Source organism: Erythrolamprus reginae, chromosome 1, assembly GCF_031021105.1.
Source record: "Erythrolamprus reginae isolate rEryReg1 chromosome 1, rEryReg1.hap1, whole genome shotgun sequence".
Lineage (NCBI taxonomy): Eukaryota > Metazoa > Chordata > Lepidosauria > Squamata > Dipsadidae > Erythrolamprus > Erythrolamprus reginae.
Genome location: NC_091950.1, coordinates 40732138 through 40749196, shown reverse-complemented (window position 1 = coordinate 40749196; position 17059 = coordinate 40732138). Strand labels below are relative to the sequence as shown.

The window sequence follows — 17059 nt, the reverse complement described above, 5'->3', positions numbered from 1 at the left end:
GTTGACACCCATCCAGGCCCCAACAGCCTCCAGGCACCGGCACATCACTTCCACCGCTTCGTTGACTGGACATGGGGTGGAGATGTAGAGCTGGGTATCATCAGCATATTGATGATACCTCACCCCATTACTTCCACCGCTTCACTGAATTGGCATGGGGTGGAGATATATAACTGGGTATCATCAGCATACTGATGATGTCTCCCCCCATGCCGGCGGAGCAATGAAACAATGTCCAGGATGCGAGGGGTCAGTGAATATTTTCACAGCCCTCTTTTTGACCCATGCAGCATATAGATCCTCAGTGGAAGACAGGTTGGTAGAAATTGTTTTTTCTGCAGTTCTAATTATCCTCTAAAGCCTGTATATGTCTTGTTGGATTGTAGAACCAAACCAGATAGTTATAGAGGTGCAGATGACCCTATTTAAGACTGTGCTTTCCTTTGCTCAGACAATCACTAAAGATTGTCTTCAAAATATGCTTCATTTCCTCTAGTGGTTCATCACTATTTCATTTAGAGTGGTACCTTTAACTTTTTTTTTTTAAATAAATTTTATTGATTTTATAAGTTTACAAAAAACAAACGTATAACAGTGCACAGTGCATGTGCCCATCACCAAACAACACACACACCCCATTACCCCCACCACCCCTATAGAAGGATTCAAAGACTTTTGAATTATTTGTCTATCTATTAATCCTTGGCTCTATCTTGAACGCTTTTTTTTTTACTAAAAGAGTGATTGTAGTTTATTTTTCGTATTTACATCACAGATTCTACTTAACATATAATCTTTTACCTTGTTCCATCGCACCATCAGCTTCTCTAGTTTATTCTCATCAAAATTATTTAATCTTATTTCCATAATTTCAAAGTGTATGTAATCCACCATGTACCAATACCAATTCTGTAGTGTCCATTTTGTAGAGTCTTTCCATCCTAATACTATCACCGCTTGAGCACTTTCCAATGCTACAGTTTTAATTTCTTTAGATTCTCCTAGTTCCCTATATTTAATTAAGATTGCTGTTTCTTTTGTAATTATCCAATTAATATTTAACATTTTATTAATTTCATTCTGGACTACCTTCCAGAATTTCTGTATTTCTATACATTCCCAGATCATGTGCATAAAGATTCCTTTTTTCTGGCATCCATGCCAGCATTTACCTTTCTCTTTCCCCTGGTAGTGTGCAAGTTGTGCAGGTGTATAATACCACTTATGTAAGATTTTTCTTCTCATCTCTTTAACTCTCGTGTTTTTAATCTTATATATGTTTACTATTATTTCTTCCATTTCTCTTTCGTCTATTTTTAAGTCATCCTGCCAACATCTTGTTAGACTTTTAACTACCTCTTCTTGCCTCTGCAATAGCATTCTATATATGTTACTGGCCTGTCCTTTACTTTCATTTATCTTTACCCTTATTATTTTTTCCAAGTTATTTTCTTCTCGTAAGAAGGCTTCTTTATTCTCCCTTTTATTTAAACATGTACATATTGCATTAATCTGCAACCATTGCTGTTTACCGATCAGCCATTCCAATCTAGTTCTACTAACTCTTCCATCTTTCTCATATAGCTGTTCCATTCTCATTACCCCTTTACTATTTAATATTTTAATGATTCTAATTAAATTAACCTCATCCCCTATATTCAGTGCATGCAACGTTGATAGCTTGGATAACTTTATTCCACTTGTCCTCTGCCATTTAAGCCATATTTCTAAACATGCTTTAAAAGAATCACTTAGGGTACTGATTTCAATTCTATTCCAATTTTTAAATAATAATTCTTTATTATTTATATTATTAATTTCTCTTTCTAATTCTACCCATTTCTTTTCCCCCCATAGCTGTAGCTCGATTAACCTTTCAATTTGAAATGCATTTCTATATATTACTAGAGATGGGCTTCCCCAACCTCCTTCTTTTTCTTGTGCATACTGCCAATGCTTCCTTATTCTAGATTTTTTCTCTCCTTCAATCCAAAAGTTTAGTCTATTATCCCATTCTCTTAATTTTGCCTCAGGAAAACTGCCCGGTAAAACTTGAAACAAATACATCATCTTTGGTATTATCATCATCTTAAGGGCCCTTATCTTAGCCATTCTTCCTAAATTTTTTCCCTTCCAATTTTTGATCTGCTTCTGGATTTTTTTCCATATTAAGTTAACTAAGAATGCCTCTACTTACGAACTTTTCTAGATAAGAACCGGGTGTTCAAGATTTTTTTGCCTCTTCTCAAGAACCATTTTCCACTTACAAACCCGAGCCTCCAAAACTAACCGGAAAAGGCAGGGAGAAGCCTCTGTGGGGCCTCTCTAGGAATCTTCTTGGAGGAAGTAGGGCCGGAAAAAGTGGGGAGAAGCCTCTGTGGGGCCTCTCTAGGAATCTCCTGGGAGGAAACAGGGCCGGAAAAGGTGGGGAGAAGCCTCCGTGAGGCCTCTCTAGGAATCTCTGGGAGGAAACAGGGCCGGAAAAGGTGGGGAGAAGCCTCCGTGGGGCCTCTCTAGGAATCTCCTGGGAAAAAACAGAGCCTCCACCCTCCCTGTGGTTTCCCCAATCGCACACATTATTTGCTTTTACATTTATTCCTATGGAAAAAATTGCTTCTTCTTACAAACTCTTCTATTTAAGAACCTGGTCATAGAATGAATTAAGTTCGTAAGTAGAGGTACCACTGTATTAAGCTTTTGGTGGATAGTTAAAAGACAGAATCAGAAAAAACAGGCTCAGATCATAGTCACTGACTGTCAATTGATTTTTTTTTCTGCTTATGTGGAAACATGTTTGGAATTGAATCAAGAGTTCAAAAGGTTTTCTGTTTTAAGAAGCTTTCATCTTTTTTTGCCTAGAAGTTTTCATAGAACCAAAGGGTCTTACATTCATAGTGTTCACATGGATCAGTGGAATGCTCAGAGCAGGAAGTCATATTAATTGGTCCCTGGCAAAGGGATCCTTGGCTTCTGGTTGAACATGAACACTTTCCTTCTCAAAATTAAATATTCCTGGTTCCTTAAATTTGTTTGATTTCCTTTTCAATTCTTTGATAATTTTCTTTATTTTTCATTTGAATCTGTTTCAATTTCTCTGGACCTTTCTTAAATGTATGATCTAATTGTAATTAGAACTGGAAATTGTACTCAAGGTTGGATCTGACCAATACGGAATTATTAGTTCCCATACTTTTGAAAATGTAATCACCACAATGCAGCCTGGATGCATCATAAGTGGCTGTCATTTATCAATTTGGAATGCATCATGCAGATTGCTTATTCATACTTAATTTATAATTGACTATTCCATCATATTTTTATAAATATTATAGTATATCATATTATCTCCATATGTAGCACTACAATATTATTTGGATGATCTCGGTAGTAAAATTGAGCAGCAAATAATCAGTGGCATTTTAAGGCTGAAAAAAACTATTTTGTGGATGTTTTAAGCAATATAACCCCCATCCAAAGAAATGGCAAGCCTATATAACTTTCTGATACTATGGATCTAAACCAGTTGCATTATTTTTCATTTTTTTACATGGAAATGTGCAGAAGTGTTGTATGTGCAAGTGCTTTTAAATATTTTCCTAAACCCTGAAAGGAATAGAAAGAGCAGTGGGCAACAATTCTGCCCTGGCCTTCTCTGATATGATCTGTAACTTTTACTTCTCTTATTATTTGTTTATTTATATATTAAAAAATTGTATGGGGAAGTAATAACTCCCTTAACTGGGAAAAAAAAGGCCCACCTCGAATCTAAGATTTTGATTGCTTGAACTGAAGCCACTTGTGTCACCACTTGAGTCTATGCTAACAAGATGCCTTTATTAATTATCCAGCTTTTCTAAAATCAGTTTTTGAAGTATCAGCACAATACAGTAATCACATCTCCTTGTTCAGTTTTGTATGATTGAAATGTTCTATGAGCAGCGATGGGTGGCCTAACAACTTTTAAATTATATATTTTTTGCCTTGGTTTTGTGTGCAGCACTTGTGAGCCCAGGTTTGGTTTTCATATACAGTGATACCTCGTCTTACGAACTTAATTGGTTCGGGGACGAGATTTATAAGGTGAAAAGTTTGTAAGACGAAACAATGTTTCCCATAGGAATCAATGGAAAAGCGATTAATGCGTGCAAGCCCAAAACTCACCCCTTTTGCCAGCCGAAGCGCCCATTTTTGCACTGCTGGGATACCCCTGAGGCTCCTCTCCATGGGAAAACACACCTCCGGACTTCCACGTTTTTGTGATGCTGCAGGGGAATCCCAGCAGGGGAATCCCAGCAGTGCAAAAACTGGTGCTTCGCTGACAATGGAAGTCTGGAGGTGGGGTTTCCCAGCGAGGGGAGCCTCAGCGAAATTGCAGCATCGCAAAAACACGGAAGTCCTCAAAACCCCACCTCCGGACTTCCGTGTTTTTGTGATGCTGCAATTTTGCTGAGGCTCCCCTCGCTGGGAAACCCCACCTCTGGACTTCCGTTGCTAGCGAAGCGCCGTTTTTGCGCTGCTGGGATTCCCCTGCAGCATCGCAAAAACACAGAAGTCCATATATGGTGTTTCCCATGGAGGGGAGCCTCAGGGGAATCCCAGCAGCGCAAAAACACAGAAGTCCACAGATGGTGTTTCCCATGGAGGGGAGCCTCTGGGGAATCCCAGCAGCGCAAAAACAGGCGCTTCGCTGGCAACAGAAGTCCGGAAGCGGGGCATCCTAGTGGTAGCGGCTTGGGTTTTTAAGGTGAAAATAGTTTGGAAGAAGAGGCAAAAAAATCTTAAACCCTGGGTTTGTATCTCGAAAAGTTTGTATGACGACGGGTTTGTAAGACGAGGTACCTTGAAAATGAAAGGGTTTTGATATAACCCTTACTATTTGCATTTCTGGGTTCATTATTTTCAAAAAAATCTTTTCTATAGTACAGCCTTGTACACAAGGTTTGCCATCACTGTGATAGAGTAAACTTCTCTATGTAGCTGCACACATCCAGCTTATTCTAGCATTTCCTTTGATATTGGAAAGCGGCATTCTCATCTACACATTGGGTGGCTAATATAGACATTGTTGCTGTTTCACTGCAGAGGAATAATAATGTGAGTCATGAGTTTTATCCTGGCAAAAATATATATACAGTGTATTTCAATGTTTCCCCATCTAGCATTTTACCGCTGCACCGTACAGAATGAATAGGTAAATTAGTCCTTAGTTCAGTCTGTGTCATATTTGATTATAATCATAAATTCAATTTGCCCTTGTTTCCATAAGTCTAATTTTTTTTTTTTTTTTAAATCAAATTTATAAAATTGTATTTACAAACTGTGGCATATTAGAATAACCATAGAATTGCCTATGCTATTTTTTAAAAAAATCTTTGTTCTATATATAAAATGGGTCACTGCATTAATCCCGAAAGCATTTTTCTTATTTGTTTATTGTCTTTCAATAATGAGAGACAAATGGTGTGAATATTGAATACCTCTGAATGAGTCATGCTTGTCTTCATTTATTCATTAGGGCTACTTTCCCCAATAGAGTACCTTTTCAGAATCAGATGATAACAGGGCTATATGTAGGGCATAAAATAAAAGTATTCAGAATTTATGTTATCTGTGGATACTCTTCTAGATAATTTATCATTAAATTCATGTAAGCAAAATTGTTGTAAGTTCCTTGTGGAGTAGATCTTTCTGAGCTTACATTTTTAACAATGTCATGGTCAACATCTCTTACTGAGATGCTGATTCATTGGCTGAGATCCCTTCATGGTCTGCTGGCTCAATACAATATAAACTAGCAAATGGAATTTGAGGCAGCTCCAACAGTGACAGTCCAAGTCATTACTTAGCACTGCAATTATTATGTGCCCTTCCTGGGCCTGTTGCAATTGCTTAGACCTTTGTTTTCTCTTAATGAGGTGGTTCCTTGTGACTAATTGGGGTGGGGGAGAAATTTTTGAAAAGCACTTCACTCATTTCAGTTATTCATTGCGGCCTAGATTTACTGCTCAGAAATTACAAGAGTCAAAGTAACATGTATTTGCTAGTTCTGGAGACCTCACCTACAAAAAGATATTGACAAAATTGGACGGGTCCAAAGACGGGCTACAAGAATGGTGGAAGGTCTTAAGCATAAAACGTATCAGGAAAGACTTAATGAACTCAATCTGTATAGTCTGGAGGACAGAAGGAAAAGGGGGGACATGATCAAAACATTTAAATATGTCAAAGGGTTAAATAAGGTCCAGGAGGGAAGTGTTTTTAATAGGAAAGTGAACACAAGAACAAGGGGACACAATCTGAAGTTAGTTGGGGGAAAGATCAAAAGCAACTTGAGAAAATATTATTTTACTGAAAGAGTAGTAGATCCTTGGAACAAACTCCCAGCAGACGTGATGGGTAAATCCACAGTAACTGAATTTAAATATGCCTGGGATAAACATATATCCATTGTAAGATAAAATACAGGAAATAGTATAAGGGCAGACTAGATGGACCATGAGGTCTTTTTCTGCCGTCAGTCTTCTATGTTTCTAGTATACACTCAGCTTTAGCAATAGGAAAGCCAGTTGCTCAGTCCAGCCCAAAGATCAGAGGTGGGTTCCTGCCGGTTGGGACAGGTTCTATGGAAGTGGTAGCGGCAATTATCCCCTGCTCGCCGAACCAGCAGCGATGGCCAGCTGGACATGCCCCTGAACTGGCTTTCTCGGTAGAGCCATAGGTGCCGCCATCTTGTTTTTTGCTTCTGCACATGCGCAGAAGCTGGCTTTTTAGCACTGCACGTGCCTGTGTGTGTGGTGTATGAGGAAGCAAATTGGCAGTGAGGTAAGTCAATAAAAAAACTCAGGACTACACCCCACCTCAGCTGGGCAAAGGGAAAAGCTGTCAAAATACATCACAATATGTCACATGATGTGATCGATTTTGGCACCATGAATTAGATGCAAGCTAAATAATGTCCACTAAAATAACCAAAGAAAAGCTGAGACAATTTGCTTCCCAAGTTGAATATTATGCATGAGGAACCAGTATGATTTAGTGCCAAGGTGGCTTTTTTTTGTATCCTCACTTTTTGAATGTGGGTGTTAAGCAACAAACCACAGAATCATCAGAATTCTTCCCAGTATATGTTAAATCATCATTAACAAATGATAATTTTAAAGCCAAACCAAACAGCCAAATTGTGTTTTAGCAGTTTGTGTAAAATAGGCCCTGCAAACTATAATGTGACCTGTTTTGGCTGAACATATTGTGTGTATTAAATTATTATTATTTGGTAATGACCACAACCTTAGGCCCAGATTATTCTATAAACACAGCCATAGAAATGTAAATTTAATTAATTTGATTTTGATGCTGGAAATGATTCTGGGTAGTTCACAATGCAATGTATTCCGGGGGGCTGTGCCCGGATGGGGGGGAAAGCAGTGGGGAGCTCTACCCCAAAGCACCCAATTTGCACTGAAAGATTTATTTGTTTGTTTGTTTCTTTCTTTCTTCCTTTGTTTCTTTGTTCATTCATTCATTCATTCATTCATTCATTCATTCATTCATTCATTCATTCATTTATTGTTAGAGTTGAAAGGGACCATGAAAGGTCATCAAGTCCAACCCCCTGCCTGAGCAGGAATCCTAAAGCACTCCAGCCAAGTGGCAGTCTAATCTCCTCTTGAAGGTGTCCAGAGTTGGGGAGTTCACAACCTCTGCAGGCAGGCTGTTCCAATGGTTGATCGCTCTGACCATCAGGAAGTTTTTCCTTAGTTCGAGGTTGAATCTCTCCTTGGTCAGCTTCCAGCCGTTGTTCCTCGTCCAGCCCTCTGGTGCTCTGGAGAATAGAGTGACCCCCTCCTCTCTGTGGCAACCCCTAAAATACCTGTATACAGCTATCATGTCCACTCTGCCCCTCCTTTTCTCTAGGCTATCCATGCCCAGTTCCCGCAATCTCTCTTCGTAAGTCTTGGTTTCAAGTCCCCTAATCATTTTGGTTGCTCTTTTCTGCACCTTCTCCAGAGTTTCAATGTCTCTTTTGAAGTGTGGTGACCAGAACTGGATGCAGTACTCCAGATGTGGTCTGACCAGGGCATAGTAGAGTGGTATTAATACTTCCCTGGTCTTGGAGTGTATCCCTCTGTTGAAAGAAAATGCAGGGTGTCCTGCATAAGCCATACCCATAGTGTGGTAGTAAAAATTTTGGTAGCCCTTCACTGGACACCTCCCTCCCCAAACAAAACAATCCCCCCCCAAAAAACCCCCCACCACCCAAAACCAAATAAGAAATAAGAACAAGATAAACAGAACTGAATACAAGGAATTTTAGCATTCTTGTCTTACAACATCGGGGGCAATTCATAGTAGGTTATGTTAAAATAATACAGTACTGTACTCCTAATTGCACATACAGTGCTGTATGTCAAAATCTGTTGTGCTAGAGGGATATGTTCAGCAAATGTTTACAGGAGTAAGTAAATAAGCAAGCCCTGCTATATCAAGAGATAAATCTCTCTGATCTCACTGCATCCCACACTAACAACTTTCAGATCCAGCCCATCTGGTTTCCCAGGACACCATTTAAATCTCCACTGCGGGTCTCAAGAATAATTGCAACACTTAAAAAAAACAAAAAAAACAAACCAATCCCTTGCCAGCTGTCTAACTCCACCAGTTGCTTTTCTTCTTACTGTAGCAAAATTCATTTTTAACTATTACAAGCCGGAGATGATGATGATGTTGATGATGATGGACCAAAGAATCTGGGAATTCAGCAGTCAACCCCAATCTTCTCTAAGAACAGAGTTATTAAATTGCCCCATTCCTTTCCATAGAAACAATATGTAAATCTTTACAGGTTAGCAGGCCCCTCCAGGACAAGACAAATAATGAGCCAATTCTGAGCTGCATAGTGATGCTCCACTCCACATGGATCATTACAATCCTCTTTCCTTTCTCAATCCTTCATCTAACCTCCTTCCCATGCTAGTTACAGCAGAGAGGAGGGAGAGTGGAGAAGAGAACAGGTCCAGATCAAGATTGCCATACATCATTCTGTACTGTTTGTCAGTATCATAATGCACTTGAAAGAGAAGAATGTGGTATTGAAAGAGATCAATGGATTCCTTCTCAGCCAGTCTCAGTCAGGGTGACTAGTACGCAGGATTTACAGAACAGATACTACAGCAATACACATTCCCAACTTTTGAATCAAAGGCATCAGTACAAAAATCTATGTGACACTAGGATCTCATGCATGTATGAATCAATTCTTTGTACGGGCAAGTTTGTTTCCTTAAAAGTAGCTGGCTAAAGTTACAATACTGCTAGATACTATGAAATAGCTGTGGGAAGTATCCTCTTTATTAATTCTAGCTGAGTTAGATACATTTCAGGCTAAAGGAAAGAAATTCTGAGATTGAGTCAGTAAGCCTAACACATTACTCTGGGAAGATACAGTCATGTAGAGAGTCTGTGATGTGTGTTTATATTTTGTCTGTCTGTCTGTCTGTCTGTCTGTCTGTCTGTCTGTCTGTCTGTCTGTCTGTCTGTCTATTTATATTTTGTCAAACAATTATAGGATGGTAGTTTGTATAAACATAACATTAGAAAAAGTAACAATAAAAAGTATTATAAAAGACAATAGGACAGTAGGATAGGGATGGTAGGCACAATGTTGTGCTTATACATGCCCCTCTTAAAAAGAGGGAGAGGTCAATTTTAGATAATCTAAGGTCAAAGGTTTTGGGGGTTAGGAGTAGAAACCACAGAGTCAGGTAGTACATTCCAGACGTTGATCACTCTCTCTATATATGGGTGTATGTGTCATATACAATATTAAGGTATATACCTTGCCAATGAACATTACAAAGTAATGTTAACATAATTTATTTTTGGCTTTTTAATGACTACTTCTTGGAGGGTAAAATTCAGAGCCCGATGTTCATATATCAACCTAAGCTTGGCTAATTAAATGAGGATAGCTCATCAGATGTACTTACTTTCAGCATAAGCCAATTGATACTAAAGGTATGATTGCATGCTAGAAGTATCAGGTACAGGTGCTTTGTTACTATGGTTTTAAATTTAAATTATGGTGATGAGGTTTGGATTTGCATTGATACATAGACCTCTTATTATAATTTTAAACAAGCCAGATTAATTTCTGTTGTACCCACAAGTTCTGGTATACTGTACAAATAAACAGAGGTAAAGTTATCATATTTGGTCCTCCTTTTAATGATGGACAATTGTCCATTTTAGCTGCAAACCAGGTAGTGAATCCTAGATATGATATACTGTGATGGTAGTTTAAAAATCAGATTCACTCTTGTTTTATTCACTCGAGAAGCGATAAAGTGGTAAGGTGAAAATATGCTGCATGATGTCAACATCTGTGGTTTGTTGGTTTTACATATTTTCATGGATTATGCTGAAAAAAGAGGAAAGGATAACAGGTGTATAATTTAATGATTAAAAACAAAGTCACACTTTAGGACCAATTGATTAGTATGGTTTCCAGACCTGATGTTGAATTTGCTCTGTATTTGCTACCTTGCCATTCAATCTGTCACGTTCTGTAAATATGATGCAAAGGAAAAGCAGCGACCGATAAGCAGGAGAGCCACAGTGAAATCGGCATCCTTGACAAATAAATAGCGCAGGGATGCTCCATCTTTAAAATTTATCTCTCCCACCCACCCAGAAAAAGAGAATATGGTAGAATTGCATCTTTTCCAACTAACCAGTTAATAAAAACAATTTCATGCCTATTGATAAAAACTGTTATTCAGAAAAGGTGCTTCCCAAACCCTGATTTTGTTGTATCCCTCGATGGATGCAACACTCTTTTCTGCTAAATTTATCAAGAAATATCTGGGAGAAAGACAGTCCCTGTAGAATAAACACGGAGGAAGCCACACCCGTCTGCTCACTGCACTTCTCCCTGCTACCATCCTCCCCATCCACACCCCATTTGTTTTTGTTCTTCTGCTGTCTGCATTAGTTTGATCTTTTGACAGCTCAACAGCCTTCAATCAGCACTATTATTATTGTTGTTGTTGTCCTTATTGGTTTGCAAAGCAGCTGCTGCATCTCTCTCACCCCCTTCCTCATTTGACAAAAGAGACGGGTCCCCAGAGCAATCGCAGCATCTTTCTGCTGATTTGCTGCAGTGGAGACCGCAGCGCTTGCACCCCTCCCCCACCCTTGCCTGCTCTGCTTAATAGCATCTCTCGGTAGCCTGTATGAGGGAGGGGGTGAAATGAAAGCAGCAGCCTGAGAGACCCGGGTCAGACCCCTTCCTATGTTTTGGAATGCTGGAGTGAAGTGGGGGAAAAGGACAGCACCCAAGCGGAAGACACAGAGCCGGACGTCCTTTCTTTTCCGCTTGCAAGATGCAAGGCAGCGCGGATTCTACGAAGATGGACTGTCTCTGGAGCAACTGGAGAGGCCAGGGTAGCTTTTTATTCCTACTCTAATTCTGCATGCATAGAGATGTTTGCAAAGGGGGTGGCAGAAGCATCTCAGAAGGGCTGTATCATTTTGGTATCATCTTCTTCTTCATCATCATTATCATTTTTGTAACATTTCTGGAGTCTGTTCCTTTTCTGCACATTTTTATTCGGGCTTTCCCCCATTTAAAGCAGAGAGAGAGAGAAAGAGAGAGAGAGAGAGAGAAAGAAAGAAAAAGAGAGAATTCATGCAATAATGTCCTTTGCATCCTTTTGCTTTCTGTCTCCCATACATTTTTTTTTTTACAAATGCTCCATTGCTTCTGTCTCTGAGTCAGCCAGCCAGCCAGCCTATTGCTGATCTCTAAGTACCCCCGTCGGCAATTTAGGAGATCACCCATCTGAGTGGCTGGGAGGCAGCCATGAAGGTTGGGATTTTATTTCTGGTGTCTCGGGTAGTTTTGTCAGTTTTGGAGGAAGCTTCAGTGTGTTGCGTTGGTGGGGGGGGGCAGTGAGACACACCCATTCTGAAATCCCTGCTTGTCGTTCTCCAAAGGCCATTGTAACAGTGTGAGAACTCCACTTGATGCTGGAGCTCACAGGTCTAGCTGGCTTACCACCTTTTGCCTTTATTATTGTCAGTCATTTAGGCTATTGCAGATGTGAGGGGGGGGAAAACAACATATCAAAATATATTGTGATAATTTATAGGGGGAAACCCAGAATGAGACAATAATACCTTTTCCTTTTTGTCACACAAGATTTATTTTGAACCCTTCCAATGGGTGTGGCTGGCTACTTTCTCTTTGCCTAATACAGCTTTTCAGCCATTTTTATGCAGACTTCATCACTCCGATAACGTCCCTTTGTTTTGGTAATAGAAAAATGCTATGTGATCTGTTCAGTAATCCTATATGCAGCCTGTCATTGTTTTTAGATCTTATTTTATTTTACAATAAATTACATATTATTTGGAAAGGTCCTTCTTGTTATTTAACATATGGTTCTAACAGCTACTCTTTGTAATGTCTCCCTATTACCAGAATAAGATTTATATTTGGGTTACATGGGATAAATAAGGCCGTCTGTGTATATGTTGATTAAAAATGTCATAACAACAGTGAGAGCAGGGGAAAGATATCACGTTATTAACTAGACTATTATTATTCCATACAGGGTTAAATTGGATTGTTCTTGGTATAGATCTATACCAAGTCTAGGATGTTTCACTTCTGGTTTTTAAAAAGTACATTTATTAACTAACATGTCTCAATCCAACAAAAACATTTCCAGAGAACGCTTCTTTACTGTATATAAATTAATACAATCTGTTTATAAAGGAATTTATATTTAATTTTTTTTATTGTATGGGCAATATAATAATAATATTTTTTTTAAATATGAATGCACTTGGTGTTACATACTGATTCCCTTTACATATAAGATACTCTTCACTAATGTTTTCATTAGATTGTCCATAGAGAAACACATAGTCATTAAATAAATTGTTGAGTTACAGTGAGATTGACAGTAGTATGTTTATCTATTCAGAAATAACCCCTGTTGATTTTCTAGAGGAATTTATGCAGAGCTAGATCTTTTAAATCAAATTTTGGGCAATCTGCTGATGTGAGTATAATGACCATTATTTGTAATAATTAATATTGCTCAAAATAGATTGGATTGCTACAGACTCTACTCTCTGAAATTGATTCAATTGGAATAAACTTTTAATACCTTTTGTTGAACAAACAAATGTAACAAAAATAGCTGTTTGGGGTTAATAGAGCTATAATTTAGATTTACATTATAGATATTTTACAGTCTTTTTAAAAATAAATATAAAGTATTGATGGAAAATTACATACAATAATAGATTACAATACAAGATTTTAAAAAATGGAATTGTATCTAGAGAGATGATTGAACAAATGGATGGAGCAAAGAATATAACAAAAGACAAACACATGAAGCAAGACTTCAGGATATGATTTCATCCAAACTGCTGTGTTGAAATTTCAGTCTTACACCTGAAAGGATTGAAATAGATACAACAGCATCATGGTAGGGATTCAGGTTACATTGAAATTGGGTGGACAGTTTGACACCATCAAAAACCTGAATGTGTTGTTGCATCACCCAAAAAGATTTGATTTAAGATTAAGATTTAAGATAAGAATGGGATTTGAATGAAAACATCTTTCCAAATATCATTTTTGTCAGACATCTATGTTATGTTTTAAACTTAGTTTTAGAATTTTAAGGATCTATAGAAACAAAATGGAGAAGCGATATCTGCAATCAGTAAGGACATTATTCTTATCACTTACATGTACAAATGAAGTATCTTCAGGCTATTTGTAAGACCAGTAAATGTTATAACACAGATCTGTACTATTTTTCCTCCTATCTTTGTTATATTGAAAGGCTTGGGACAATGAGGCTTATAATCAGAAAATACCCAAACAGTACCAAGTTTGGCAAGGCTAGAATAAGAAATTGTTAATGATGGATTGGTCATTGAAAACAACCAATCTTGCAGTTAGCAAATTTAAAAACTTCATTTGTAATTCTCCAAATAATTTCAAGGTGTTCTAAGGAAATGAGGAATTTAAAATTAAATAAAAACAATCATTTTAGGCAAATTCTCCATATAATGTGACTTTGCAGTTATTATAGGAGAAGAGCTGTTAGACTCTGAAATCCAAAAATCACATTTGTTAGGGAATAGGTTACCAATCTCTTTCTGATCATAATTTTACAGTAGCTTTGATTAAACATTTTGGAACCAGAAACTAAAAGATAGGAATTTGTCCAAAGTTTGCATGATTGCAGTCCTGCTTCTGGTTATCTTTGCTGAACCCTGTAGAAATTAATTTATTCATGCATTGTTAATAAAATATTTCACAATTTTTTTCAATTATAGGATTTCCAGAATGTCACATATTACAATAAAATAGTTCAAGATACTACATTAAAACAGTAATGTAGAATTTCCTGCTTGGGCAGAGGGTTGAACTAGATGACCTGCAAATAGAGATGATTGTATCAAAATTACAATCCACAGAGCCTACACTTAACAAGCCATAGATCCCATAGATACAGAAACTGCAACCCATTGGATGATCCTTTGTCAATATTTACTTACCTAAAGAGATAAATAAAATGACCACAAGTGGAGAAGAAAGCAGTGGGAATGACTTCCAATTTCCTGCAGGCTTCCCCATTGATTTTTCACATGGGAAGCTGCCAATGATCATTAGAGATTACAGTCACATCACTGTGCCTGCCCATGTGGATGTTGCAGTGGCAATAACTTTGCAAATACAACTGTTTTGAAGATCCTTGAAATTTCAGTTCAGTGGTGATAAGGGGATCCAGATTTTGTACATATTTTTAAATATAGCGGATTTAAGGTAATTTGATTCAAAAACTGTTGCATTATTATAAATGGTTTGAGCTAACTGGAAGTTTATTTGTTTGTTTATTTTTCACATTTTTGAACCACCCATCTCTCAACAGGGGACTCAGGCTACTGTACAATAAAATATGAAAATATAAAAACAGCGTATGAAAGTTTAAAAAATTAGAAAGAGGCAAGGTTGTACAAATAATCTTAAAATTAATTGAAAGTGACGGGAGGGTTTTCAGGTTAAGAACAGATACACAGTGGAGTTCTCGTAGCAATAGATAATGGTAGATTATTTTTAAAAAGAGGTTTACATCTTGGAGGAAAATCAGAATACAGAAGTAGCATAACAGTAATTGCCTAATTGTTTTAGTGTCTTCTGCAAATATATAAACAGCACTTACTGGATGACCTAACATTTTCTAATGCACGAAGACTTACCAGTAGTAATGATTTCATGTGAGGTTCAGACATCATTGCTAGACTGATTTTAAAATAAGCACAGGTAGAATCAATGCGTCATCCTTTCAAAATGTTGGCAAATACATTGCTCAGTGCAATGTGATTAGGAAAGGATATTTTAATTCAGTTCTTAATTTCTTTTCTCAGAAAAATGCAAATCGTCACAGTAGTTTCCTCATCAAGGCAGTAATAGTTTGCTGGTCATTTGTGGGTTCCGATCTTACATGGTTATCTATCTATCTATCTATCTATCTATCTATCTATCTATCTATCTATTAGATTTGTAGACTCGGGGCGGCTAACAACAATAGTGAAACAATATGAACAAATCTAATGTTTAAGTTAATTTAAAAAACCATTATTTAAGAAACTAATCATAAACACAGACATACCATGCATACATTTTATAAGCCTAGGGGGAGGGGATATCTCAATTCCCCCATGCCTGATGACAGAGGTGGGTTTTAATGAGCTTACAAAAGGCAAGGAGGGTGGGGGCAACTCTGATTTCTGGGGGGAGTTGGTTCCAGAGGTTCAGAGCCGCCACAGAGAAGGTTCTTCCCCTGGGTCCCACCAGATGGCATTGTTTAGTCGATGGGACCCGGAGAAGGCCAACTCTGTGGGACCTGACTGGTCGCTGGTTATACTATATTGCTTTCCTGGAAACCTTTTTTGCCTACCATGATGTACAATAACACATTTCACAATGGTTTCTGATGGCAAGCAACTGCTCATAGAGTCACATTGAGTCACAAGTCAAATTTAACTTGATGATATCCTTCTTCCTCCACACATAAGAAATAGCTATTTGTATTGGTGTTGATGAGTCAACACCAATTAATTATTACCAGTTATTAATTACTGCTCAGTCGTAATTATAGTTTGTGCTAAGTATAAATAAAAATCCATCATCTGTCTGTCTCTCTCTCTCCACCCCCACCCCCCCGTATGCCTCTGTCTTTGTCTGTCTGTCAGTCTGTCTCTCTCCCCCTCATAATTTTCAGAATAGTTTGTTTGTTGGTGTTTCCTATCTACGCAGCCTCATAAGTTCAGCCTTGTCTCCATGGTATACACAGGCTTATAAGGGAGATGAACTCTTGTCTATGTTGTACAGAAGCCTCACAAAGTCCTCTTCATTTCTTCGGATTCACAAATTCACACATCAGAAATGAGACTTAGTGGTTTGGCAGGCCTTTTCTCCCAAGTTCTGCTGTGGTGCTTACATCTAAATGTTGCTTACAGTCCTATCACAAAATGGCCTCTGAGACCTTTTAAACTAGCCCCTCTTTTCTGCTCCAGCAACACTTCTATATGCAGTAGTTAACCAATATTAATCTTCTGCTATAGATTGGGAATAAGCTTTTCTTGCTGTGTGTCAAATTTCTGGTACATGGCAGTGGACCAGAATACCTCCGAAACCGCCTTCTACCACACAAATCCCAGCGGCCAATTAGGTCCCACAGAGTTGGCCTTCTCCAGGTCCCGTCGACAAAACAATGTCGCTTGGCAGGCCCCAGGGGAAGAGCCTTCTCTGTGGCAGCCCCGGCCCTCTGGAATCAACTCCCCCCGGAGATTAGAACGGCCCCCACCCTCCTTGTCTTTCGCAAATTACTCAAGACCCCCCTATATTGCCAGGCATGGGGGAACTGAGACATCTCCCCCAGGCTTTTATATTTTATGTTTGGTATGCATGCGTTGTATGGTTTTAATTGTTGGGGTTTTATATATATTTTTTTTAAATATTAGATTT

The 17059-nt window shown here is 38.2% G+C and overlaps 1 protein-coding gene across 4 annotated transcripts in view; it reads left to right on the top strand.

Annotated features, from left to right (window-relative positions):
• The window catches only part of RTN1 (reticulon 1), a 142860-nt gene that overhangs the window by 111674 nt on the left and 14127 nt on the right, over positions 1 to 17059 (top strand). The window contains exon 1 of one of the 4 annotated variants that reach the window (XM_070750365.1): positions 11236 to 11442. The exons of the other annotated variants lie outside the window; for them this stretch is intronic. Within the exon in view, the coding sequence (XP_070606466.1) occupies positions 11382 to 11442 (61 nt within the window). The 5' untranslated portion in view covers positions 11236 to 11381. Of the gene's footprint in view, positions 1 to 11235; positions 11443 to 17059 lie in introns of those variants that run through there. 4 annotated transcript variants of the gene reach the window in all.